Source organism: Heterocephalus glaber, unplaced genomic scaffold (assembly GCF_053883595.1).
Source record: "Heterocephalus glaber isolate CG9 unplaced genomic scaffold, H.glaber_assembly_v1.0 deba00000594, whole genome shotgun sequence".
Classification (NCBI taxonomy): Eukaryota; Metazoa; Chordata; class Mammalia; order Rodentia; family Bathyergidae; genus Heterocephalus; species Heterocephalus glaber.
In genome coordinates, this window is record NW_028258151.1 from 2,004,947 (window position 1) to 2,031,326 (window position 26,380).

Genomic DNA, 26,380 nt, shown 5'->3' on the forward strand with positions numbered 1-26,380 from the left:
ATTTTGGTGACATTTATATTTAAAAAATAAAAAATACTTGGGTTATTTTATTTATATAGTAATTAATGATTTTATTTTGTTAATATCTAGTTGACAATGATGTTTCTGATTTTACAGGGCAGTAGAGGAGAAATAGGACCAGTAGGTTCCCCAGGCCTACCAGGTAAACTGGTAAGTAATGCTTCCAATCTCCAGGTATTCATTTGCTTTCTGCAAAACAGAATACATTTTTAAAACTAAGCAAGGAGAGAAAAACAATTTCCAAAAGTTCATTAAATCAGTTGCATTTGATTTCTATTGTTATAGGAATGTGTGAAAATGTAAATGTGGAAGTAGGATACCCTCAGAGGGTATTTTAATCAGTGTGGTTTGTAGTATACATCTTAAAACCGAGAGAGACAAGAAGTGCTATATTTGGCCTCTGGTCCTTCTTGGAATTAAAAAGGGCTGAGAGTGAATGCTGCCTTTTGCTTCTTGCACAGCAGTTGTTTACCCAGCAAGAGAAGCTGAGTACTTCTGAGGAACTTGCTGAAAGAGCCTGCTGTTGGGAAGGATTGCAAAGGGAAGCTAAACCTGAGTGTGGGGGGAATGTCAGGCTTCTGCAGGGGACTTGATGCGGACCCCCTGGGGGAGCTGAGCTAAACTGACCACAGCACATTTATCCTAGCTGTGAGTCAATACCAAGGCCACCGAGGCCCAGTCTGCTTGTGAGCTTTCAGTATTGCAGAGCGTGACTCCAGAGACTTTTGTCTGTTTCCCAGGGACCTCATGGTAGCCCCGGCCTCCCTGGCCTGCCTGGAGCCCCGGGACTTCCTGGAATGAAAGGTGACAGGGTAAGATACCCAGAGCTCCAGGAAATTTTTATCTGGAAGGGTGTTTGTTGAGAAATCAGGCTTACTTTTGGCCCAATGAGCAAGTTTTCTAGACTTTATTATAGACAGCTTTTGTGAAAGGTATGTTAAATTAGAGAGTTGACATTAAGAAGCAAAAGATGTAATAATTGATCAGAAGGGACGAAGTAAAGGATGAGAAAAGTAAAAATTTCAGTTGCAATCATGCTATTTGGTTTTAAATTTTTATTCTTCTTAGTGAAATTTGATGTGGTTGTGATGAGGGAATGCCCAGATTACAAGAGATTATTGGGACAACTGTCAATTTTTCTAGATCTTCCTGATTCTTGTTAGGAATCTTGTTAGGAATTCTTATGAGAAGTGGGGATGTTATCTCCTATCACACTATCCATACTTCTGCTCATCCATCAGCTCAATAATGGGAATTGGCTCATTTGAAAGGATACAAATAGCTCAAAATACTGAAAAAGTATCATACTTCATTCATTACAGGGTGTATTTGGTGAACCGGGTCCAAAGGGTGAACAGGTAAGTTATGTTAATTGGTTAGTGTGAAATGCAGTGTTTATTATGTACCACTTCACAAGTAGGGTGCTGGCTGGTTTATGGGTGCCATTAAAACACAGGAGGCTCTCAGTGTCACTCAGTGTTCTTTATAGTGAGTGAAACCTAGACTTTGGTTTGGTTTGTGTCCTTATCTCCGGTGTTAATAAGCTAGAGGCAATGATAGCTTTGCCTCCTGGCTACACACTGTCCCTCCTTTGTCTCTCTGGTTCACCACACTGGTTTCCTCATGTCTGATGGAGTTTTCCACAACCATATCATAGTGTTTTAACTTTTTGTTGATCAAGACCTCAGCAAATAACCTGTGCATATGAATTAGACTCAGCCTTTTCCCTGGGTTCCTTTTTCTACTGTAGGAGTCCTCTTTCGGTGGTTACCTAACTACAAAATTGGTGGATATAGTCATTAATTTTACTGAGTTAAATGCACTTAATAGCTAAAACCCAGCCTCACCTTCTGGTCTGAACTAGCCAGCCAGATTGCAAAGTCCTTGAGAACATTTTGTTTTGCTGCATGGTACTGGGAGTGTTGTGGGCACTGATGAATGCTTATCAATGTTGACTGGTTAAACTTGACCCACAGGACTAAGAAATTAAAAATGTGGCCTTTCATCCTGCTTTTTAGGGTGCCTCTGGTGAAGAAGGTGAAGCAGGAGACAGGGGTGATCTTGTAAGACTTTTATCTGATTAATGATGGAACTTTATCAATTTCAAACTGTATTAGAAATATAGCTATATCTGCATTTTCTTTTTTCATGGCACTGTTATCTTCACCACCTTCTTTAAGGGCTGAGATGTTTCTTCTCTAACCTGACAAAGGACTTCCAAGATTAAGTAAAGCAGAGAAGAATTATCCCACAATTGCTTGGCCAAACTTTAAATTTTTAGAGAATTCCTGTATAGATGGTGAATCTTCTTGTAGCCTTCCACCTAGACATTCAAGGTGATTCTTGTAGGAGAACAGAAATTCTGTGAGTAGTGCCTACCATCAAAGCAAAATTGAAGTTTTATTGTAGTTAGCAAGCTGTGGTTCACAAATATGACCAAGGACTTTCTGTCTCCTGTGAAACCCCCCCAAGAAGTGACCTCCATCTCAAGAGTCATACTGCTAAATCTCCTGGAAAGCAGTAAGAATGAGAACAAGTTATCTTTACTGCTAGAACTTCTTGGTCTGCTGGTTCATCACTATGGTTTTGACACAAACCAATATGACCTAACATGGAAACTTATGTTTTAGTTCTTTGAGCCTGTGGTATTAGATTTCCCAGGAAATAGCTTTAGAGGGCTTTATGCGGGAAAAATTCTGGTCATTTTTTTTTCCCAGATTTTCAGGATTTAGAGTAAATATAAATGTAATAACTGAATTGGACAAAACTTCCCAGATTTTCTGTTGAAGTTGTTCCTTATGGACTAAGAGAATGTTTTAAATCATTCTGTTTTATAGTGGAGATTAGCTGATGTGCTTATATTGAGCTGAACTCAACCTAGAATTAATGGTGGGAGATTTTAAGGTTTTTTTTTTTAAGCCTAAAAGCATGCAAATTTTGTTCGATAGACTTTTGGGGATAAATTTTAAAATATTGTTTGAATTACAAAGTGAATTTTTAAGAGAAGTTTCAATGTCTTTGGGTCTCAAAACAGAATTCTATTTTATTATCTTTGGACTTGCACATTCTAATTCTGTCTAGCATTTTAGATCTGGATAAAAACTTGAAGAACTCGGATTCAACCTTAGTATTGACCAGTTCATATAGCCAAAAGCTGGGAGGTCACCTAGCTCACATAAGGTCACAGAATGAAGTTACAGAATGGGGACTAAAATCCAAATTTGAGCCTAATGTTTTTCTATAGTGCCAAGGTTAATCTGTTCATGGTATTCTATATTTTAACAGCATAGTAGTCTTTAAATGTTTTTAGGAAACTATCAAGTGTGAATATATTGTTCTAATATAATATTGTTTTATTGATATAGGGAGATATAGGATTACCTGGCCCAAAGGGATCTGTAAGTATAATGGGTAGTAATGGTATAAAAAATTGAAAATATCAATAAAGGTGTAGAAAATGTAATGCTTTGCTTTATGAAATAATTCTATAAAATTCAATCCTTAAAGGACTTACCTTTAGGGAAATAAATTTCTAAATTTATTATTTAGACAATGGATTAATCTAATAGAAAAAAATCACAATTGAATAAATGGATCTACCTTTTGAACTAAGCAAACTGAAGGGAGTTTTTTTGTATTGTAAATGGTTCAATGAATATTACATGATAGTACTCTAATTTCCTCCCCAAATGACTCATTTTTAAAAAACTGACTTGTGAGAATGATATAACTGAATTTCATTGGCAGTTATATTATTGCAAAATATTTCAGTAATTTTCTTAATATCCTGCATGTTCTAATTGAGGAAGATAGTGACATAATGCATAAGAACATATAGTAGAGAATTATTAGAATTAGAAAATATAATTTTGCTCAATTTTGTCATTGCATAGAAATTCAGTTGATGTCCTTACTAATGAGATGTATTCAGAATTACAGATCCATTTCATAGGAAACCTGAAGTGATTTGCCAATTTGTAAGGAATGTTAATCTAATATAATTAAAAATTTAAGAAAATAGGAGAAAGCTGAAGCCAGATCTCAATCTCAATGCCACTACCGCCAGCTTCTAGTTAATTTCCAAGTCTTTCTCATTTCTAGAAGATTCCACACTCCTTTGTCTCCATCCAACAAATTAGCCTCATAGCAGCCCATGTAATCTAAATAAAAAGATAAACTCACTATGTAATAATCTTCCTTCACTCAAAACCCTTTAAGAATAACATTTTACAGAATAAAATTGGATTCTTAGCAAGGTGTACAGAGCTTCAGATGAAGAGTTCTTTGCTTCACCCATCCTCTCTCCTGGGTATCTGGAGCTTCCTTATTTGTACTTCTTTTATGTGCCATGCTGCTCAACCCTTTTACTGTTCTCCTAGTCTGTAACACACTTCCTCTCCCCTTGGAATAGCTACATCCTACTTGAGGATTTGGATGCATGCTCAGCCTTCCTTTCTCCAGGAGGACCTGTCCAGACTAGTACAATGCCTGGAGTTTGGGCTCTAGGTGCTCTACTAAAACAGATATCATCACATCATATTAATTCACCTGCCTCCAAACACTAAATTTCAAATGGCATTTTATGCCTTAGAATCTCTGAAAGGAAAGGATTAGGACTGAACAAAAGAGTAAACCCATGGTAATAGAAATCCTATTTCACTATCTAGAAATATGCAGTACTATTTAAGTTATGAAAGAAAAAAATGATCACAATGCCATGATTGTCATAAGTTAATTGTACTCTAATTTGGATATAATATTAGGAACTAGCCTTTAATTCATCACTTTCCCCCTGCTCTGCCTTACATACCCTGCACAGGTGATACTGATGAAGCTGAACTGTACTGTACAAAGGAAATAGTTATTACTACAAAGACTCTATCCTTACTGATTCCAGCACAAATTTGTTCAGTAGAGATGTCTGCGGCCTGACTTTTACTTCATTCCACTGCTCCTTAATTGAGGAATTTCTTCCTAAAGACCCAAGGGCCTTTATGACTTCCTGGCCACATCAGTCCTTGATGTATTCATCAAAAATTCCCTGTCCCTTATTCTAATGATATTTCAGCTATTGCCAGCAAGAGGGTACACTCTGATTTGGTCTCCTTTAGTTTCTGACAGTTCTTTAGCACCTTTCTGAGTTCATTTTGGCTTCTCTTTGAGTTGTTTTAGAAGTTGTTACAGTTTTTCGCTCTGGCCACCTGACAGTTGTGCAGCCTTCCGTGGTATATCTTCTGCTCTCCTTGTTGACACTGTCTTTCAGGAAGTCTTTTGGGCCATAATTTCCTTACAGAAGCAATTTTAGTAAGTTGACTTTGATGAATACCAATTCTTTTGCGTGAAGAGAGATTGAGAAAAGCTCATTTGCTGAGCTTCATTTAGATGTGCATGGTGAAAGCGTGGCCTCATCCCTTTCTTCCTTGGGTTTGAAACATCTGAATGTTTGAAGAGTAGCTCTTCCTAGATAGATGCTGCAGATGGAAGCCACGCAGCATTGAGTAGCTTTATGAACATTCATGTCTTGAATACTAGCATTCCCTCGCTGCCTCCTGTCCTTTTATCTTCTCATACTTACTCTGAACAACAGTGCACTGTAGCGCCTCTACCACAGATTCCACCGGAGGAATTTAATGAATTTTAGTTTCCCCCAAATGGAGTTCATTTAGACTCTTTTTAGAGTATTATGCAGATGAGGATCCTTTTAAATACTTTTAATAGTCTGCTTTCAGAAAAAAACCTAACTTGTATATGCTTGTATATTGAGAGAAGTTTATTTTTAACTTATTTTTAGTGTTTAGAAACTTAACTTCCTTAATACTTTATTTTATGAAAAAATAAAATTTTGTAACAGAATAATAAAAGAATAACAATAGTGAATACTCTGGATCATTATCTTCAAAGTAGTTACTCTGAGTACAAGACATTGACAAAGAAGCTTCTCTTACAAAGAAGAAACAGATAATAGCACAAAACTTTCTTTCCAGTGACCTAAGAAAACTAGGCTTATGACTTTGGTAAACTATGAACTTGCCCTTTTTGACCCAGTGTTTTAAATGCAGCATTTTAATTGTCACTTTAAGTGCATTCATTTAATTTATGTTAGTATTTTATAATTCTTGGATACCCCTACTGCCTTCAGCTTCACCATTCAAATGTTATAGAGGCTAAATAGCTTATTTTCTTGGAAATATCTTTATTTTATTTTATGTTTCCCACAAAATTTCATGCAAGTGCTTGTGTTAATAGTAACAGGCACATTGCTTGTGTCTAACCCTGGTTTCACAGTGTACGATTTTGTTCCAGGTGGGTAACCCCGGGGAGCCTGGCTTGAGAGGCCCTGAAGGAATTCGGGGGCTTCCTGGAGTGGAAGGACCAAGAGGACCGCCTGGACCCCGGGGTGTGCAGGGCGAGCAGGGTGCCACCGGGCTGCCTGGGGCCCAGGGCTCTCCGGTGAGTGGGTTTCCTTGTAGTGGGGCTCACTGGCCATGGCTCCAGCTCTTATAAAGAGCCTGTGAGTTTACAGTTTAACAGTGTCCTCTGTGTGTCTCCCTGCATAATCTGCCTGTTTCTTTCCTGTCCCAGGGCAGAGCGCCGACAGATCAGCACATTAAGCAGGTTTGCATGAGGGTCATGCAAGGTAAGTAAATCACAATGATTTAACTTTTCCACCATCAACTCTTGGTTCTTACAATTTTATTTTTGTAGACATGCAAGGGTATATCATAGTGGCTTTTTGTATGCTTTAAAAGTGGGAGATTTTGAATAATGTTAATGTCAATTCTGTTTTATCCAATTATTTCCATCCACAATAGTTTATAGTCTAAAAGTAAAATATTACCTTGCTGTGTTAACCTGCTTTCTTTTTCCCTCACTCCCTTCCTTCCTTTTTTTCCCTCTGAGGCAGGGGATAATGTACAAGAAAGTGCAAACGCAGACACACACACACACACACACTCACACTCTTTTCCTTGGAAATTCTACCTCCTGGTGTGTATCTAGCATCACCCTAAGATTTCTCTCTGTGAAAACTAAATGACAGATTCCATGCCCATGAGAAGCAGAAGGACATTACTTCTACTCATGTACAACATATGGAGATAGCAATGACTAATATTTTCTAAAATGGTAATATATTTTTACATGTGTTAATTTTTATCTAAATTTTGCTGTAGTGATGACAATTATTATTTGTTTCAGAATTGGTCTAGTTCTGAAAATACACAGAAAATGAAGAGGCACAAAAGTAACTGAGGAGATCCTGTAACATTTGGAGCCTTCTAATAGGAAATTATCTTATTCTGTTGGAGCTAACTCTGTCCTGAAGAAATATTCTCCATTTCTATGTTCTCTGTATAGTCTAGTTTGTTTAAAATACATGTAGAGCTTTCTAGACTCAAGCAGGAATGAAATGAGGATTTCTATATTTGAAAATCAATATTATTGGTATCTTCATTACAGACATTTTATCTTGAAAATCTATTTTAGCTTTAAACTTTATATATCTAGAAAATTATGACTTTATGCTTAAATAGGCAAATTCACATTTAAATATTTTTAAAATTTTGGCTGGAAGATTATTTCCAGTTCATTATTCTCCTTCATATTCTAGAGTTTTAAACAATATTATACTAAAATATTTTGCTTAGAGTATTTTAATTGGGAGATTTTTTGTTTTCCATGGTTTTAGTGGGTGATTCTGAATCTATTTAATGGTTCCAGGAAAAGCCCAGTTATTAATTTTTAAGACAGACTGTGACCATTCTCAAGAAACAGGTTATTTTTAATGATTGTTGTCTATTCCAAGCATGAGAAAACCATGAGGTAGGGGTTTCTAAGAAACCATGAATCTTCATGGTATTTCGGGTTATATTATATTGTAAAGAGGAGAAGACTTTTAGCTTTGAGACTGGATCTCAAATGTGGTCTGAATGCTGATTCTGCATGATGCCCTTGGCTCTTGCAAAGCCTCTGAACAGCACTCCCATCCCTTCAAGAAACTCATCTTTCTTCCTATCCTGGGTCTGCAGATACCCAGCTAGGATTCAGGTGACAACTGTACCTTCCAGCACCACTCATCCCAGAGACTTGCTGTTTAAAGCTCTTCTCCCCTTACTCTGTCTCAAAGTAGCATGACCAGATAAACCCAGGGAAAGGCGAATGAAGCAGCACCAGGGAAGCTTGCTGGCAGAAAGCCCATGGAAAAGTATCTGCCTTTCTCCATCTCTTACCCCAGTGTGGAAGCTCTGGTGATACAGTAATAAAGGAAGCCATTTGGCATACCTCTCTCTTCGTTCATGCTCCTCTCAGGGTTCTGACTGCTCTGCATTGTTGTGTCTGTTATCTTTCAGAGCATTTTGCTGAGATGGCTGCTAGTCTCAAGCGTCCAGACTCAGGCGCCTCTGGTCTCCCTGGCAGGCCTGGTCCTCCTGGGGCCCCCGGACCTCCTGGAGAGAATGGTTTCCCTGGTCAGATGGGAATTCGCGGCCTCCCAGGGATTAAGGGTCCCCCAGGTGCTCTTGGTTTGAGGGGACCTAAAGGTAAGCTGTTCTGTCCAGGTGGAAACAAAACCACACTCTGCCTTTTTTAGATGCATAATCCACATCCAAGCTCAAGAAATTCACATTTTACTGATCTCTGAATACCCTATTAGATAAAAAGATACATGGAAAGGACTTGCAACTCTTAGAGAACTCTGTTGATTCTGCTTGTCCCACAACATCAGACAAAAATACTAGAATTAAACTCCCCAAGCTTTTAATACTAATCTTTCTCAGTGATACTTGGCCTCATTCACAGTTCAAAATAAACCTTATGGGAGATCATTGTTTCGGAGACCCTAAAGTCACTGTAGAGCTTTTCTAAAATGGCAGCCATCCTGTGAATGTTTGTATTTTACTTAAACTAACCAACTTTGTTCACAGGACCTAAGAAAATCTACATTATGAACTGGAGCCGGCTCCTTTAAAGAGGTGGCATTAGATATGTACTTTTGATGGATTTTTTTTCAGCCTTGCATTGCAGTGTCTAACTTTGTTCTTCAAATATGAGTTTGGTTTTCTACTTTTATTTAAAGCAAGCTATCTCCTTGCACTCAGTATTTTGCAGAAAAACAGGTTTGTGAGTGTGTAAGGGATCCTGCAAGACTAGCAGAAGAACTAGTTGCCTCTGCTGGCATTTGCTAGTCGAGGTGAGTATGTCAGCTTGGGGGTATATGCTCCTTGGATAATTTACAGAGGATTAAATAAAGTGAATTTCTAGCCCATAATGAGTTCCTGACAGCTCTCTGGGGGAGCTTCAGAAAGACATGGCATCAAAAACAAGAAAGGGACTTTTTTTTTTTAATGCAGTGGTGCTCCAATTAGGGATAAATATTATGTTGTGAATGGTCAGAGGGCAGGCAGCCTGCCTTTTTGGATCTATAAATGAATTGCTGATGCATTTGGCTAACTCCATCCTCAGCTGGAACAATTTATTTAATTACTTTTTTTGGCAGGTGCAGAGCTGCATGTTAAAAAATGAGCTCTAATTAGGGGCTCTTGTAAGGCTGGCACAATTTCAAAGCTTTCAGAGGCTGGACAAATCACAGAGACAGCTGAGAGTATAGTTCCTATGAAAGACAACTGGACATTTTCTCTGAAAGAATTACATACCTATTCATCGTTGTCCGGCCTTTAGCTACGAGTTAGGAGTTTGTGTTTTAGGGGATTCCTGTGGGTAGTTCCCATCCTCCTGCAGACCAGTCCTAAGAAATTCTAGTTGATTCATTGGACCCATAGCCCACAGGTAGCAGCATCTCTTTAGAGCAAAGGTTTTGAGAGGTCTCAGGAGCATTAGTGTCACCAAGGACTTGTTAGGGTCACAGATTCTCCGCCCCATGCCAGCCTGGCTCACTCAGAAGCCCTGAGGGTGAGGCCTAGCAGGCTGGTTCAACAGGCCCGCAGGTTATCCTCATGCAGTTAAATCCTGGTCTGGAGCAATCCCCATTTTCCTACTGAAAGCGAACTCCTTGTAGGGGCTACAGAAATCACAGCCTGGTTTTCTCAGCTAAAAGAAGTCTCTGTGTTTGGAGCAGAGTTTAACTTTGAGCTAGTAACAAAACTGTCCTTTAACAAATGAAATCGTCCTCGTCACTTGCTCTGCTGGAGGAGCCTGTCCAAAGCTGTCTCCCTCAGCCTTGACCGCACACTGGAGTCACCAGAGGAGCTTGAAAAACTACCATGTCTGGGGCCTATTTTCAGAGACTCTGATTTAATTGGTCTGGGCATTGGGATTTTAAAGCATTCCCCAGGTGACTGTAGAGTGCAGCCAGGATTGAGAACCACTGAGAACAAAGGCGAATTGTCTGGGAAGCTTTCTGGAAGCTCTTAGCCCCAGTGAATCGCGACTAGGTTGAACTGCTTTGCCCTGCTGAACAGAAGCACCTCATTTGAAAGTAAGAAAAGTATGTTTGTATTTTTGGAACCTGGAAAATGTCTCCAGCCTTAAGCTCATTTGCCAAGCACAGCTGCATAATAACGTATTTCTCCCTCAGTTTTCTTCCAGTGTTCGCGTCATAGTGTGTTGGCTTAGTCTTTTTCTCTAAATGACTTTTTGTTCCCCAGCTTCTCATCTCTTTTTTGTCATGGAATTCCTTCACAGAAGTACCTTCATTTACTTTTTTTTTTTCTTAAATTCTTTTATTGGTACATGTTATGTATGCAATACATTTATATTTATCTTTGGGTGCTTGTACCTGTACATGATGTATTTTGGTTCTCATTTTTCCCCCATTGCCTGTGCGCCCTTCACCCCTAAACCCTTCCCTATTTACATACTTCGTTTCCATTTTTTTTCTTTTCTCATAATTTTTCCTTTCCATTCTTTCCTTTCCCCTTCCCCTCCCATGACCCCTACCTCTTTGGACCTTTTCCTATTTCAAAGTATCAATTATTAGTTATTAATCCTTTTAGTCCTTATTTACACTCTCAGTTTCTCACACTAGAGAAACTATTTGGTATTTACATATGTGTGTCTTATTTATTTCACTTAAGAGTTGGCCTCAATATGCATCCATTTAGCTATAAATGACTCTAGTTTCTCATTCTTTATGGCTGAGTAGTACTCCATTTTATTAAAAAACCACATCTTCTTTATCCAGTTTCCAGTTGATGAGCACTTGGGCTGTTTCCAAGCTTTAGCTATTACAAACTGTGCCACTGTAAACAGGTGCACATATATCACTGTGGTTTGATTCTTTTAATTCTTTTGGGAAAATACCCAGCAGGGGAATAGCTGGGTCAAATGGGACCTGTAGTCCTAGTTCTTTGAGGTATCTCCACACTGATTTCCATAGTGGTTGCACCAGTCTGCATTCCCACCAACAATGGAGAAGGGTTCCTTTCTCTCCACACCCCTGCCAGCATTTGTTATTGGTTGATTTCTTGATAGCAGCCATTCTTTCTGGGGTGAGGTGGAATCTCAGTGTTGTTTTCATCTGTATCTCTCGAATGAGCAGTGATGTTGAACATTTTTTCATATGTTTATTTGCTGCTTTTACTTCTTTGTCTGAGAAATGTCTGTTCATTTCAGATGCCCACTTTTGAATTGGGTCTTTGAATTTGGGAGGTCTGATTTTTTTCAGTTCTTTATATATTCTAGGTAGTAGTCCTTTGTCTGAGTTACACCTGCTAAAAATTTTTTCCCACATTGTAGTTGTCTCTTAGCTCTGTTGGTGGTTTCTCTTGCAGTGCAAAAGCTTTTCAATAAGATGAAATCCTAGTTGTTGATTCTTTCTGCTAGTTCCTATGCTACTGAGGTTTGATTCATAAAGTCTTTTCCTATGCCAATATCTTCAAGAGTTCTACCTAACTTATCTTACAGCAAGTTTAGTGTTTCTGACTTAATATTTAGATCTTTAATCCACTTAGATCTCAGTATAGTGCATGGTGATAGATATGGGTCTAGTTTTAGTCTTTGGCAGGTTAAAATCCAGTTTTTCCAACACCATTTATTAAATAGGCTATCTTTGCTCCAGTGAGGGTGGTTGGCTCCTTTGTCAAAGATGAGGTGGCTGAGTATGTCTGAAGTTGTTTTTCCATCTTTTAATCTATTCCACTGATCCTCAGGTTCATTTACTTTTATTTCTGAAATTTGAGGTGGAGGCAGGGAAAGCTCATCAGATTAATCATTCAATGCTGTTAACACATTTAGAAATACACAATTCTAAGCAACTGGACTTAACCTTTCTTATCCCACCACATACATGAACAGTAATATTTATTAGGAGACATGCAGTTTTCTACCATGCAAAGTTTTGCTGCTCAAATTTTCCACCGGAAAAAAGATACTCCACCATTTTGGAACTTAAATTTTCAACCAATTACAGATTTATTTTAGTAGTACTGCATTATTTTTTCCTTATATTTAGTAAGGAAGGGATATTACGCATTTTGTTCTACTGTGTAGTCACTTTTGAGTCTTTCTTCAGAGAAATTGTTACATAAATAAGCTAGTTTTATTATTAATGCTTTTAACAGTTCAGGCTATGTCAGTCACCAGTTCCTCTAGTACGTTGAAAAACACAGTGGGGCATGTCAATAAGAGCTTATTATAAAAAATGCCTTAAATTATACTCAAACTTTAGATCCTATGTGTGATGCTCCTTTGTTTTTCACTGGCCTGTTTTCTGTACTCTTACACAGGCATGTAGCATTAAGGCCCACCCACATCTACCACCTTTTATATGTACACAAGCAGCACGTGAGAGACTGCAGCCTGGCCTTATGTTCACTTTGCTTCATATTGCACTAGTCTTTCATGCCATAAATATTATTTTTAAACATTCACAGTTTGGATGAATTTTAAGTCCCTTAGATAAGGATGTATATTTTTAGATATTTTAGTGTGAGTCAAAGAGATGTGCCAATATGTAAATGAAGGTTTGAGAAAACACACATGTCACAACTGTGACTAACACCTTTTTCGGTATTAATCTGCTCACAGGGAGATAGCATCAATTACAGCTTGCCAATAAATGAAATAAATAGCAACTGTGGAGCAATGAGAATTTTCACTGTTCATAATGAGCTGTTTTGCTACGCAAAGCGTATTTTCCTTTATACCTGAGATAAAGCTTTTTTTAAGAAAAACTCTGTTTTTTAAAAATTCTTGGGGGATTTGGGACAGCTCTTACTATGTAGCTCAGGCTAGACTTGAATTTGCCATCCTCCTGCCTCAGCCTCCCAAATGTTGAGAGTCGTGTACCACCACACCTGGCTGTCTTTATGTGCATTTTTGGACTTCGCTTGTGGGCTGACAAAGGTGGACCTTTAGCTCTCTGAGCCAGTTTTGAGGCACCTCAGAGAGAAACTCAGTCAGGATTTGAAGAAGTAGATGAGTCTGGAGATAGAGTCAGCTGTGTGCTGGTTGGCTGGGAAGCAGCTATCTATGGTGTGCTCTGACTTAGAGGCCATCTAGACTTTGTTTTTCTATGATGGAGAGCCAAAAGAGCCAATCAAGACAGGGGTCTTGCTAGGGCAAAATTTTTTTCCAGTTCCTTCCATTTTGTTGCAGAGTACATGACTGCATTCTTCTTCTTTTTTCATTCATTAAGTTTATTGGTACATTTTAGCTATACAATATGCTGGCATTCATTATTGGGAATTTGTACCTTTACATAATCTATCTTGGTTCTTATTTTTTCCCCATTCCCCTGCCTTCCCTTCACCCCCTGCACCCCTCCCTATTTACAAAGACTTTGTTTCCATTTTTTCCTTTTCTCATGTTAATTCCATTCCCTTCTTTCCTTTCCCCTACTCTTCCCATTTCCCCTTCCCCTTTGGACCTTTGCTTCTTATTTCACATTGTCTATTGTACATTTTGATCCTTAGTTACACTTTCAGTTTCTCACACCAGAGAAACTATTCGGTATTTACACATGTATGTCCTACTTATTTCACTTAAGAGTATGTGGATCCATTTAGCTATAAATGACTCTAGTTTCTTATTCTTTATGGCGCAGTAGTGGCTTTTTCATTTTATAAAAAAACCACATCTTTATCCAGTCTCCAGTTGATGGACAATTGGGGTGTTTCCAGCTTTACAAGCTATTACAAACTGTGGCACTATGAACATGGGTGCACATATATTGCTATGTTATGATTCTTTTAATTCTTTTGGGAAGATACCCGGCATGGGGAATAGCTGGGTCAAATGGGACCTTTAATCCTAGTTTTTTGAGGTATTTCCATACTGATTTCCACAATGGATGCACCAGTCTGCACTCCACCAACAGTGGAGAAGGGTTCCTTTTCCCCCACAACCCCACCAGCATTTCTTATTGGTTGATTTCTTGATAGCAGCCTTTTTTTCTGGGGTGAGGTGGAATCTCAAACCCAAAGCTCATACAAAGGAGAAAATTATAAAGATCAGAGCAGCAGTCAATGCAATGGAGACTAAGAGAATGATACAAAAAAATCAATGAAGCAAAGAGTTGGTTCTTTGAAGAATAAACAAAATTGACAAACCCTTAGCCAACTTTATAAAAAAAAGGAAAGAAAAGGCCCACATCCATGCAATTAGGAATGAAAAGGATGAAATTACAGCAGACCCAGAAGAAATCCAGAGGATCATCAATACCTACTTCGAGAACCTATATGCCGACAAGATAGAAAACAGAAGAAATGGACAGTTTCCTAGATACATAGATACATATGAATTACCAAAGTTGAACGAAGAAGACCTAAAAATTCTGAACAACCCAATATCAATCAATTGAAAATGTAATTAAAAACTTCCCAACAAAGAAAAGCCTGGGTCCTGATGGCTTCACTGCTGAATTCTACAAGACATTTAGGGAAGAAGTATTCCCACTACTGTTTAAACTCTTCAGTGAAATAGGGCAACACTTTAAAATTGTTATAACTTCATGCTACAATGTGTAATTAAGTTTAACTTTCACTCTCAGTATGAAAGCTTCATTTAATTTATAATCTTTACCCCATAGCTTCAGAAAATGTAGCACATTTGGAGATTCTCTTTTCATTGTCAGTCTCCAGAATTACAGTGATGATATTTAAATTGCTAAACTAACAAGAAGGCTTAAGCTGTTAGTTTTTATGACATTAGTTGTCATATCTTCTAATAGAGTAAGGCCATATTGATGATGAGTGAAAAATAAAAACTAGTGTATGTGAATATGAGTACAACTGCAGCTCTGTATCCACACAGTATTTATGTAAGGTTAAATTGTTGTGAAAATGTAGTTGATTCATCATAAAAACATTCACATAGGCACACTCACAGCAAAATAAACTGTTAACTTTAAACATTTACTTCATAATTAGTTTTTCAGTATTTGGCTAATGTACAGGTGATTGTACTGATATTCTTCCTGTTTTTGTTGTGCACCTGACTTTGTGTTTTAAATTATAACAAATTTGACTCAAGATTGAAGAAGACTGGACTGATACTAGATGTTTGGGAAAAAAGATTCTGTGCAGAATTTGTTGCAAGGTGTCACTGTGTCTTTTTCATAGTGTAGAAGAATAATACAGTAGGATGCTAACAATAGTAGAAGAATGCCTTCTACGAGGTACAGTACCTTGTCATTTAGGATCAGTCAAATAAAGTATTGGGACTTTTTTTTTTTAATGAGGCCAGGTTTCTGGATTTGGTCTCTGCAAGAGTCAGGGTTATTAATACAACTTTGTTCTGTGGCTGCTGGATTCCCAAACTCAGTCAATTGTCTTATAATATCTTGAAGTACACATGGTTGGTTGCAATCCAAAGCATATTCTTTAGAAATAATGAGTCAGTACCAGAGGACATGTTGACAGCACACTTTACATTTTTAAAATTCATTAATTTATCTTTGGTAATTCTAAATTTACATTGTTAAAAAATGTACAAATGTATAAAAGCTATTTGTGAAGAGTTTTCCTCCCACTGCTGTCTCCTATCTGTAATTCCCTTTATCCTTTCTGCCATGTAATTACTGTTAGTTTTCCTTCAAATCCTTACAAGCAATGATATATAAGGATGCGTGAATATATACTTTTCTCTCCATCCTTTTATAAATAAAATAATATTTTACTTTAGCAAATGATCTGGTCCTTGTTTTCTTCATTTAATAATATATCCTGGGGATCATTCCAAAGAGCTGCCTAGCTTCTCTTCACAGCTGTATAGCGTTCCATTCTATGGAAGTACCATAATGTTTAATTTTTTTTTTCTTTTTTCTTTTACAGTACTGGGGATTGAACCTAGGACCTTTGCACTGAGCTACATTCCCTAGCCTTTTATATTTTTTATTTTGACACACGGTCTTGCTAAGTTGTCCGGCCTGGGCTCCAACTTCTGATATTACACAAAGCTGTCTTGAAAACAATATATGTTTCATTTTTGTAGAGAATTCCAGCATACTCTCTGCCACTAATTCTGTCCCCATATCTGTTGCTATGATAAATTTCTAGAAGTAGAATCGCTGAGCACAATAGGACTTCCATTTGTAATTTTGATAGCTGCTGTCAAATCATCCTCCAAGGAGACTGCTGCTTTACACTTTCAGCGGCAGCGTGTGCTGCTCTGTTTTTCTACACCCTTGCTAAATATATGTCTCACGTAGTTTTGGAACTTTTGCTGGTCTTTTAGGTTAAAATGACATCTTTGTTTTTTGGCCAAGTTGCATCTATTGTGATTTGAAAGTGAATTCAGGGATCTTTCATATATTTAAGAGACATTTTGATTTTAGCCTTGTGTAATTTGCTCATTTTTTATTGTTTTGTTGGCCTTTTCATATTGATTTTAGGAACTCTATATTTTGAATCATAATAGAAAGGCCAACTCAAACCTGAAGCTCTAAAATTATTCTTTGTTTTCTTGTGGGTTCTAAATATTGGCTTTATTTGTAATCCATCGTGGAATGTGTTATGAGGTATGGAGGTCTTCGTCTAATGTTTTTTCCAGCTGATTGTCTACTTTCTCATCACCATTTATTGAATTGAATTTCCCATTTTAAGACCTCACCTTTATTAAGAAACCGAATTTCCCCATATATTAGGGCCATGTTCAGGCTTCCTGCCCTGGTCTACCCAGGGAGCAGTGCCACACCATTTAACTGTTTAATATCTGGCAGGATTAATTACCTGCATGTTGCTGTTCTTTGGTAGGTCTTTGCAATTATTGTGGCTTTTGTGTTTTGCCGTACAAAGTCCAGAATTACCTTCTCTGGTTAAAAATGTGTGTTTGTTTTTATTTAGATCATCATGAAAATTCAGCCTAGGGAAAACTGACCAATTTTATGATGATGCCATTTCATTACAGAACATTTTCCAAGTCTTTTTGTATCTTTTAGAAATGTGCACCTTTTCATGGTGCCCTTACGTATTTCCTATTAAGCTTATTCTTCCTTATTTAGCAGTTTAATTCCCATTGGTATCCTCCTCCACTGTGGCTTATAACTGGATGTTGTTGGTATTATATAGTTATCTACTTTTATATATTAATTTTGTGCCCTGCTAGTTTACTGAATTCTTTTTCCCTTTGCAATTGAGTTGATTTTCCAGAGTTTTAAAGCAAATGCTCTTGTCACCTGGAAATAGGCATGCTTTTAACTCCTCCCTCCAAATGATGCAGTTGACTGTTGTGGAGCTGCTTTTTGTTTTCTTTTAAGCATTATGTTAGCTGTTGGGTTGAGAGTCATGTATTTTATCATGTTAAGAGTGTAGTCATTGATTTTTATTTACTGACTGCTTTATTAAGCATGTTTTCTATTTTATGGTATATCATTAGTATTTGTAACATAGTACCCATAATAAAGTGTCTATACTGTTTTATGAAATAGCTAGAATATAATCTTTTATGAAGTAACTGTAGCTATGATCATCTGATTTACACCCGTTTAATCTGCTTATATGATGAACCTGATTTTTCCCTTGTTACATATTTTCTATAATCTAGCTTGGGGTAATTCCATGACTTTTGGTTTCTGAATTTTGTCTTTGCTTAATGTTTAGGAATAAAGAGGTTTATCTTATGGACATATAGAAAAATAACATTTCTTTGATGAAATGCAGGTGAGATGGGAGAAAAGGGGGAGCGCGGCCCCCCAGGAAGAGGTCCCAAAGGTTTGCCAGGAGCAACAGGTCTCCCAGGTGAGTGAGTTGTCTGCATATGGGAAGGGTGGGGAAATGGGTACCATGCATGCAGCCTGACTCGGAGAACATGTTAAAAGCATTGCTATTCAGTCACTTAGGCCCATCAAGTGATTATAGTGGCTGACATAGCTTTTTCAAGGTCAGCTTTAATGAACAGCCAAATGATTTGTAAGTCATGTCTATTTGCTTTGCGAGAAAATAGATGTCAGGGCTTGAAATATCAATTCCATAAGAAGATGCTCTAAGAAGAACAGTGTCAAGGTCCAGCCACAGCCCACTTGCGATAAAAATTCGAATGAATGAAGTCCCATCCATTCTTATCCTAGATGACAGCTCCCTGCATTGTTGTGGTTGTTGTTGTGCCAGTGTTTGGATCTGTAGCCTGGTGCATGCTGGGCAAGTGCTGTATCACTGAGCTACATCCCAGTCCTTACTTCCCAGTCTGAGAAGCCAGAGTATCAGAAAATTAATCCATGTCTTCAGCAACTCACATTGCATAGGGAGAAACTGAAATTTTATTTTAAAAATCCATACTCCCCCCTCCCCCAATCCCCCAACAAACCCAAGGCTTCCTACTCATGGCCACATAGGCTTCAAGTCAGAGCTGTGCGCACATTGGCCATCGAGCCAGTGCTGCAGGGCCCAGTTTTCACCAGGTGTTTGGTGCCCTCTGCACATGACCACTCTGTCATGGGCCGGCTGGAGCACACTCATCCCCTAGGAGCAACTTGCAAGCCCCCCACAGAGAGGCTTCAGGCCAGAGCCTTCCCTGGGGCTGGGCAGCGGCTGGTGGTGAGGACAGTGAGGTGACAGGGGCTGCAGAAGGAGGAAGAAATGAGGCGGTGCTCACTTCCATAATGAATTTGGGAAACTCGGATTAGTGACATTTAGGATGAGAAATTCCCATTTCGTGATTCTGCCAGAGGCTTACATATTTAATCATGGCTGTAACTGTAGCCAAAAACATCTTTGCTTTCCAATTATCTATTTCACTGCTCCTGGGGATTGCTTTCTTATTAAATTTTTTTAAAAGAAAATATGAATACATTTGGAGATAGATCAAACACTGCCTTTCTAAAACTGTGATTCATGGGCCTGTCAAGACGCTTTCACAAATTAATAAATTTTTGTGATTGGAAAAGGAAGCTTTTCTGATTGGAAAAGGAAAGAAAATTTGGTTGGAGATAAATAGGATCAGAGAAGGCTGGATTCAATGATAAGTGTTTAAAGAGAGAAAAAGGAAATAGTAGTTACTAAGTGTGCTTTTCTCCTTGACCAGGGGCCATGACAGGAGGGTTTAAAACTGGTTAAATATCATTATTACAGGTTCCATAGGTTTATGGGATCACCTAACAAGTTCTCCTTCTCTCATGTTGTTGACAAATCACTTAACAGTTCCTGAATGAACAACTATTAGCAATATTTTCTTTTATTGCAAACATAATATGCTTTCCAGTGATTCCCCTTTTCCAAAAGTCTGTTGGTTAACCACATTTTGACTCTAACACCTGGAAGATGTAGGAGCACCAGCTCGGTATGTGTGGCCCACCATTCCTGCCTGGAGGGAACCTTGGCTCTTGTGGGGCTGAGCCTCTGTGGGGGGTCTCTTCGGCATCCCTTGGCCCTACTTGGACAGGGAGGGTTTTGCTGTCTTGTTCATTGAGCATCGGACCGTCCACCACGTGCAGCAAGAGGGAAGGAGGACAAACTCACTGTGGAAAAAAATTATCGTAGCTAGTCTTACATTTAAAACTTAAATCTGATTTGTTAAGATAAATTGTGGATTCTCCTTTGCCGAGACTCCTAAGGCCTCCCTCCCTTCCTTGCTTCCTTCCTTTCTTTCCTTCCTTCCTTCCCTTCCTTCTTTTCCTTTCTTTCCTTTCTTTCTTTTCCTTCCTTCCTTCCTTCCTTTCCTTTCCTTTTCTTTCTTTCCTTTCTTTCCCTCTCTCTCTTTTCTTTTCTTTTCTTTTCCTTTCCTTTCCCTTCCCTTTTCTTTCTTTCTTTCCTTCCTTCCTTCCTTCCTTCCCTCCCTCCCTCCCTCCCTCCCTCTCTCTCTCTTTCCTTCTTTCTTTCTTTCTTTCTTTCTTTCTTTCTTTCTTTCTTTCTTTCTTTCTTTCTTTCTTTCTTTCTTTCTTTCTTTCTTTCTTTCTTTCTTTCTTTCCTTTCTTCCTGGTAATATCTCCTTATCGCTGTCCTTTGATTTCTACCTGCCTCTTAATTTTTCTCTCATTAGCCTTCTCTTATCTTCTTCCATCTTTTTCACATGAAATCTCCCTTGTCCTGGCTTCCTTCTCCCTACATCCCAACTTGCCTGTTTTGGGGGCCAGGGAGGGAAGGCTTTGGTTAGAGCATAGTTGAGAGGACATTTCACATTTAGTGAAAAATTTGAGATCCAGATTATTTTTCAGAAACATAGGCTAACTGTCCAACAACAGTGCCTGGAGAGGAGGAGCTACTGCAGGACCTTCACACTTGTCAGGGCTCCAGCCAGGGACTTCGGCTTTTAGGCCAGTTCACACTCTTTTGTCTACACTGTGAACTTGCTCTGCTAGCCATTTTTCTACTAAGTCCCTGACAAGAACTTTCTGGGTTACTCCTCCCCTGGAGCTAGAATTGAGTGTGGACTGTGGGCCGTGGGTTTCACTTTCAGATATCCTGGGTTCACATCTTGGAAATGACACTTACTTTATAGCACTGGGTGAGTTACTTAATTTTCCATGCCTCGGTTTCCCCACCTACAAAATAGTAAGAATGACACATCTCTGATAGCGTAATTCTGAGAATCAAAGAAAATCAATCCATGTAAAGAGCTCTGGACAGTTTCTAGCCACAGTGTATGCTAAGGAATGTTGGTACCAGTACTGCTATTAACATAAAAACCCGCACTTTGCTTTCTGAGGCAGATGAATGAGAGCCAAGGGTAAAGCTGAGCTGCAGCTAAGCGTTTGCAGCTCTTTGCTCCTGCTTTTGGTCAGTCGCATCGATTATTCTTCTTTCAATCAGCACTACCTGTAAGCCCCTAGACTTTTCTTCCATGAAAATCTCCTTCAAATCCAAATCATTAATACAAAGTATTGGTTTCTTGCCAATCATTTCACTGGCTAATTGTCCACTGAGAGGCTGGTAGAACTTAGAATATGATCAGAAATATGATTTGTGGTCTCTCACAAACATAATAATAATAGGACTTCAGGAGCTGGAGAAATCTGCAGTAGGACTCCGCAGGAATTTGTCTGGAAACGTCAAGATAAATACATGTCCAGCCTGAAAGAAAGAGCCCTTCTTTGTTGTTCCTTTAGTTGAATTTGGGCCTCAAATCTGCCTAAATGGAATAGATAATTTGATCACTCTTCTTTATATTAACATACCTAACATTTGAAAACAAGAAGTCACCAGTGCCCTCTTTATCAGCTATTAGGGTTTCTTTATTTTTCTCCTGAAGTTTTAGTTTCTGTCCCCCTTCCATTGCAGGAGATGCATTAAGTGTTCATGCTTCTTGGGGATGGAATGGCTATCTTGGACCATATGGTCAGTTTGCCCTCCTAATTCTGTGACTTGGCCATGCCCCTAACCACTCAGTGTTTAACCCCTTTCCGCCCCTTCCCAGAGCTGTGAGGGTCACACAACCCCCGCTACCTCTAGCAGCTCATCAGAGGCGGTTCAGAGTCACAGCCTGCTTGGACGTCCTGTTATGAGACACTCTGTGCCTGCTGCCAGTGAACCTGCTCACGTGGGACCAGTTCCTTGGTACTCTGCAGATTTTAACAGAAAATCCTGACTCTTTTGTGCATTCAAACTCACTAGGAAAAAAAAGAAATTAAATGACGGTCTCATGTATGTGAGCAGCTGGCTTGTGACTTGTGAGCCAAGATGCTTTTCCAGTCTTGGACATGACGGATACACTTGGCCTTGTGCTGACCACACTAATCCGTAAGGGTAGTCAGTTTTCTTTTAAAAATTTTTATTAGTAGCTGTTTGTGATACATTGTATAATAATGACATTCTTCATGGCGAGTTGGCTCATGCACATGGCATATCTTAATTCCTTTTTCATCTTCCTCTCCCATCCCTCCCCTCTCCCTCAACCTCTTGGTCCCCTTCCATTTTGGAAATGATCTATGTCCCTATTTTCTATTATCTATTTTTTATTTTGTTCTTAAATTATATGTTGGGTTTCTCATATAAGAGAAACCATGCAGTAATCTTGCGTGTCTGATTTATTTCACTTAACATTATGGTCTCAAAGAGCATCCATTTTCGTACAGATGACTCAAGTTTATCTTCCTTTATGGCAGAGTAGTACTCCATTAATAAATACCACTTTCTTTATCCATTCATCTGTTGATGGACATATAGGCCACTTCCAAGATTTAGCTATTATGAATTGTGCTGCTATAAACATGGATATGCATGGATCATTGTAATATAACTCTTTTGGGAAGATTCCTAGACAGGGAATAGGTGGGTCAAAAGGAATTTCTAGTTTTAGTTTTTTGAGGGATCTTCATTCGGATCTCCATAATGGTTTTATTGTTTACATTCCCACTGACAATGTAGAAGGGTTCCCCCCCCACATACAGTCTTATCAGTATTTGTTTTTATTTGATCCCTTGATGATGGTCATTCTTTCTGGAGTAAGATAAGATCTCCTTGTTGTTTAAATTTGCATTTCTCTAATGGCCAGCAGTGTTGGATTTTTTTTTTTAATATCATGTTTTTTATCGGCTATTTGTACTTCTCCTGAGAAGTGTTTAATCATTTCTGTTGCTCATTTTTTTGATTGAGTCTTTTATTTTGAGGACGGTCTATTGTTTTGAGTTCTTTATATATTCTAGATATTAGTCCTTTTTGTGAGGAATAGCTGGGAAATTTTTTTACTATTCTCTAGGTTGTCTTGTACCACTCTGTTGGTTGTTCTCTTTGCTATGCAGAAGCTTAGGTCTTAGAGATATCATCTCCCTTCCTGTGGAATGAAGTTCTGTTCACATGTCCTGGCCTATGTCTTCCAGAGTTTTACCTGTTTTGTCTTCCAGCAGATTATTTCTGTTTGAACATTTAGATCTCTGATCCGTTTTGATTTTAGTCTAGTACATTGGAGAGATACGGGTCTAGACTCAAACTTCTATGTGTGGGTAGACAGTTTTCCTAGCATCATTTGCTAAAGAGGCTGTCTTTCCTCCATGGTATGTTTTTGGCTCCTTTGTCAAAGATCAGATGGCTGAGAGTGCCTGGGGTTGTTTCTGCGTGCTCTATCGTGTCCCATTGACCTACATGTCTGTTTTTGTGCCAGTGCCATGGGTTTTTTTTCCCATCACTGTGGCTTTGTAAAATAGCTTGTAACTGACATTTTGTTGCCACCACCTTTGCTCCTTTTGTCCAGGATTGCTTTTGCTCTTCTAGGTATCTTCTGGTTCCATATGAATTTCATGATTATCTGCTGTAGTCCTGTGAGGAATGCTATTGGTATTTGGATGGAGATTGCATTAAATCTGTATATCAGTTTTAGAAGTACAACATTTTGACAATATTGGTTCTGCCCAGGCAGGAACAGCTGATATCATTTCATTTTCTGAGGTCTCCTTCCATCTCCTTCAGAGTACTGTAGTCTTTGTTGTAGAAGTTTGGCTGTTCAGTCTTCTTATTGCGAAGTCCACAGATGGGTGGACTTTACTTATGAAATTTGAATTAAAAAACACTCAGTTTTAGGCTTAAGTGGTCATTTAGGCTGTTTTCATTGCTGCAGCTATTTTATTGGGTCACGGGTTCTTCTGTAAAGCAATGTACACCAATTCTCAAACATACCAGGCCGGGGGGGGGGGGTAGTGGTGGTGATCAAAATACACTGAATGCTAAAATTTAAAAAATTTACAGTAAGAGTTACATTGCCACTAATCCTCCTCATAATACTCCCCTTTACTTTCAACACACTTCTCTCATCATTCTTGCCACATTCTGAAGGAATTCTGGGCTTTCTCTTTGTGTCTTAATGAGGAATAATAAAAAGTACAGTGACTGCAGCTGCCAAGTGCCCTCCAACTAAAAGGCAGGCGTGTAAAATATTAAGGTATACCTCATTCACCTTATACACCTGATCTGGCATTGTGTGACTCCTGGCTCTTCCCGAAAACCAAGATGACCACGAAATATTAATGTTTTGAATCAATTCAGGACGTGGAGGCAGCTGCAACAGACCTCTTTCAAAGTGCCGGGCAGGATTGGCCTCCATCAGCGTGACGTGGCTGCCCTCTGCTGTTCAAACAGAGAATGACAGGGGTACTTTTTGAAATCATGAAATGTTAGGCAACGGCCTTTGTATAGGTCCTTGACATTTCAGAAACCTGTGTAATCCTTAGGCAGTTAGTGTAGCAGACACACGTATGATGCAGCCAAGCAGAATAAGAAAGTTTCACGCCTGTTCTCTCTCTTCTTCAGAGATGCAAAGTACATCGTGTGTGTGTGTATGTGTTGTGCATGCGTGTGCATATGCTGAGGATAGAACCCAGGGCTTCACACCTGCTAAGCAAGTGCTCTAACACTAAGCTACTATCCCAGATTTAAAAAAAAATTATCTTTAGGCACCAAGGATTTAGCTCAGTGGTGCCGCTGCCTGCCTCACAAGTGCAAGGTCCTGAGTTTGATCCATGGTACCAAAAAAACCAAAATTATCTTTAGACAGTGTCTGGCTAAGTTGCCCAGGTTGGGCTAGAACTTGTGATCCTCCTGGCTCAGCTTCTTGAGATCTGGGACTAAAGGTGTGTGTGAGCACTTCACTTCTTGAACAACTTCTGTGAAACAGTGTCACCCAAAATAAGGCTCGCACACAGCAAGTTTAGACCATCTTTCAGAGCAGATGCCTTAGGTTGGGACTCACCAGAAGCTAATAATCTCTTACAGTAGGGTTGTTTCTCTGGCATTTCTACAGGACAAAACTTTAAGAATATGTTAAGTTTCTTATGAAAGAGATATGGAAGAAGCAATCTTAACTCCCAGATATTGTATCTCTTTCTGTTTCTTAGTTAACTTACCCAGTGAATTAACTGCATATCATCTCACACACACACACACACACACACACACACACACACACCCTGCAGAGTTGGCAAATCAATAGTTTTGGAAATACAGTTTGGTTAGAGTAGTGGTTAAGACTCTTATTTCTAACTTCAGCAGTCTCTAGCCATGCACCTCAGGACAGTTATGGAAATTTCTTGACTCAGTTTACCCAGGAAGAAAACAGGATCAATAATGAGCACTGTGTGGCACACAGGAAAAGGATATTTTATAAAGGGTCAGCAATGATGAAAATGGTAACATCACCCAGAACTCCAGAAGGTAAACTGCTGCATTGACCAAAGACAGAATTGGACTTGATATGCTTTTTATGACATAAATCAAAGGGTTAAGAAGTTAGCTTCATAACTCTTCCCTCAAAGAGAGGAGAAATTTGGAATAAATTTAGCAAGTTAAAAAAAAATTCTTTTGGAATGTGTTGAAATGGAAAACTAAATATGAAAATCTAAAGAAAAAAACTTTCTGCTGTTTAATGTTTGTATTGCAGAATGAGGGTCCTTCAATTTAACATTTCAGGCAGGGGGCTTTCTCTGCTAATGTTAGAGTTTGGAATTAGTTGCTTACATTTAAAACTTAAGAACTACTTACTTAAAAGCCAGCTCCTCTTAAAAATTATCTAAAGTTCTGGCAACACCAGCCCCCAGTTCTCCGTGCTGCTGTTAGGCAGATGTTACAGATGCTACCGGCACCTGCTCTTCAGTTCGCCACAGGCCCGCTTCTCCCTCCTGCTCCTCAATGCTGACATGGAATAATAGGGACTGAGTTCATTGCCCTCCTACTGTAGGTTTTCTTCTGGTGAAGACAGTGAGGGATTTGGTGTTGCAGGGCTTTCCTTATCATGCCAGGCTCAGTCTCTAAGGGACCATATCTTTTTGGCTTTGAGTGGCAGATAATCTCTGTCCCAGCCACTCAACTCTGCCTGTAGCAAAAAAGCAGGCACAGATAATTTGCAAGCAAACAGCTGCGGCTGTGTTCTCATTAAACTATTTATACAGCCATTTAGCTTGTGCGCTAAGGTTGGTCTACTTGATCTGCATTAACTGCTTTAACCTCTAAGGTCAATGGTTTTTGAGCGCCTCTTTGGCTATGGTCATCTTTCTCCTCCCACTCCTGGTTTGATTTTCTTAAGGCAGACCTGGTATGTCTGGGGCGGA

The 26,380-nt window shown here is 38.9% G+C and overlaps 1 protein-coding gene across 4 annotated transcripts in view; it reads left to right on the plus strand.

The window, feature by feature from the left end:
* The window catches only part of Col9a1 (collagen type IX alpha 1 chain), a 91,368-nt gene that overhangs the window by 61,281 nt on the left and 3,707 nt on the right, over nucleotides 1-26,380 (plus strand). For all 4 annotated transcript variants that reach the window (XM_021243767.2, XM_021243769.2, XM_013065261.3 and 1 more), the window contains 9 exons: nucleotides 118-171; nucleotides 762-833; nucleotides 1,344-1,379; nucleotides 2,040-2,084; nucleotides 3,387-3,419; nucleotides 6,325-6,471; nucleotides 6,604-6,658; nucleotides 8,370-8,558; nucleotides 18,075-18,152. In XM_021243767.2, the coding sequence (XP_021099426.2) occupies nucleotides 118-171; nucleotides 762-833; nucleotides 1,344-1,379; nucleotides 2,040-2,084; nucleotides 3,387-3,419; nucleotides 6,325-6,471; nucleotides 6,604-6,658; nucleotides 8,370-8,558; nucleotides 18,075-18,152 (709 nt within the window). The remainder of the gene's footprint in view (nucleotides 1-117; nucleotides 172-761; nucleotides 834-1,343; nucleotides 1,380-2,039; nucleotides 2,085-3,386; nucleotides 3,420-6,324; nucleotides 6,472-6,603; nucleotides 6,659-8,369; nucleotides 8,559-18,074; nucleotides 18,153-26,380) is intronic.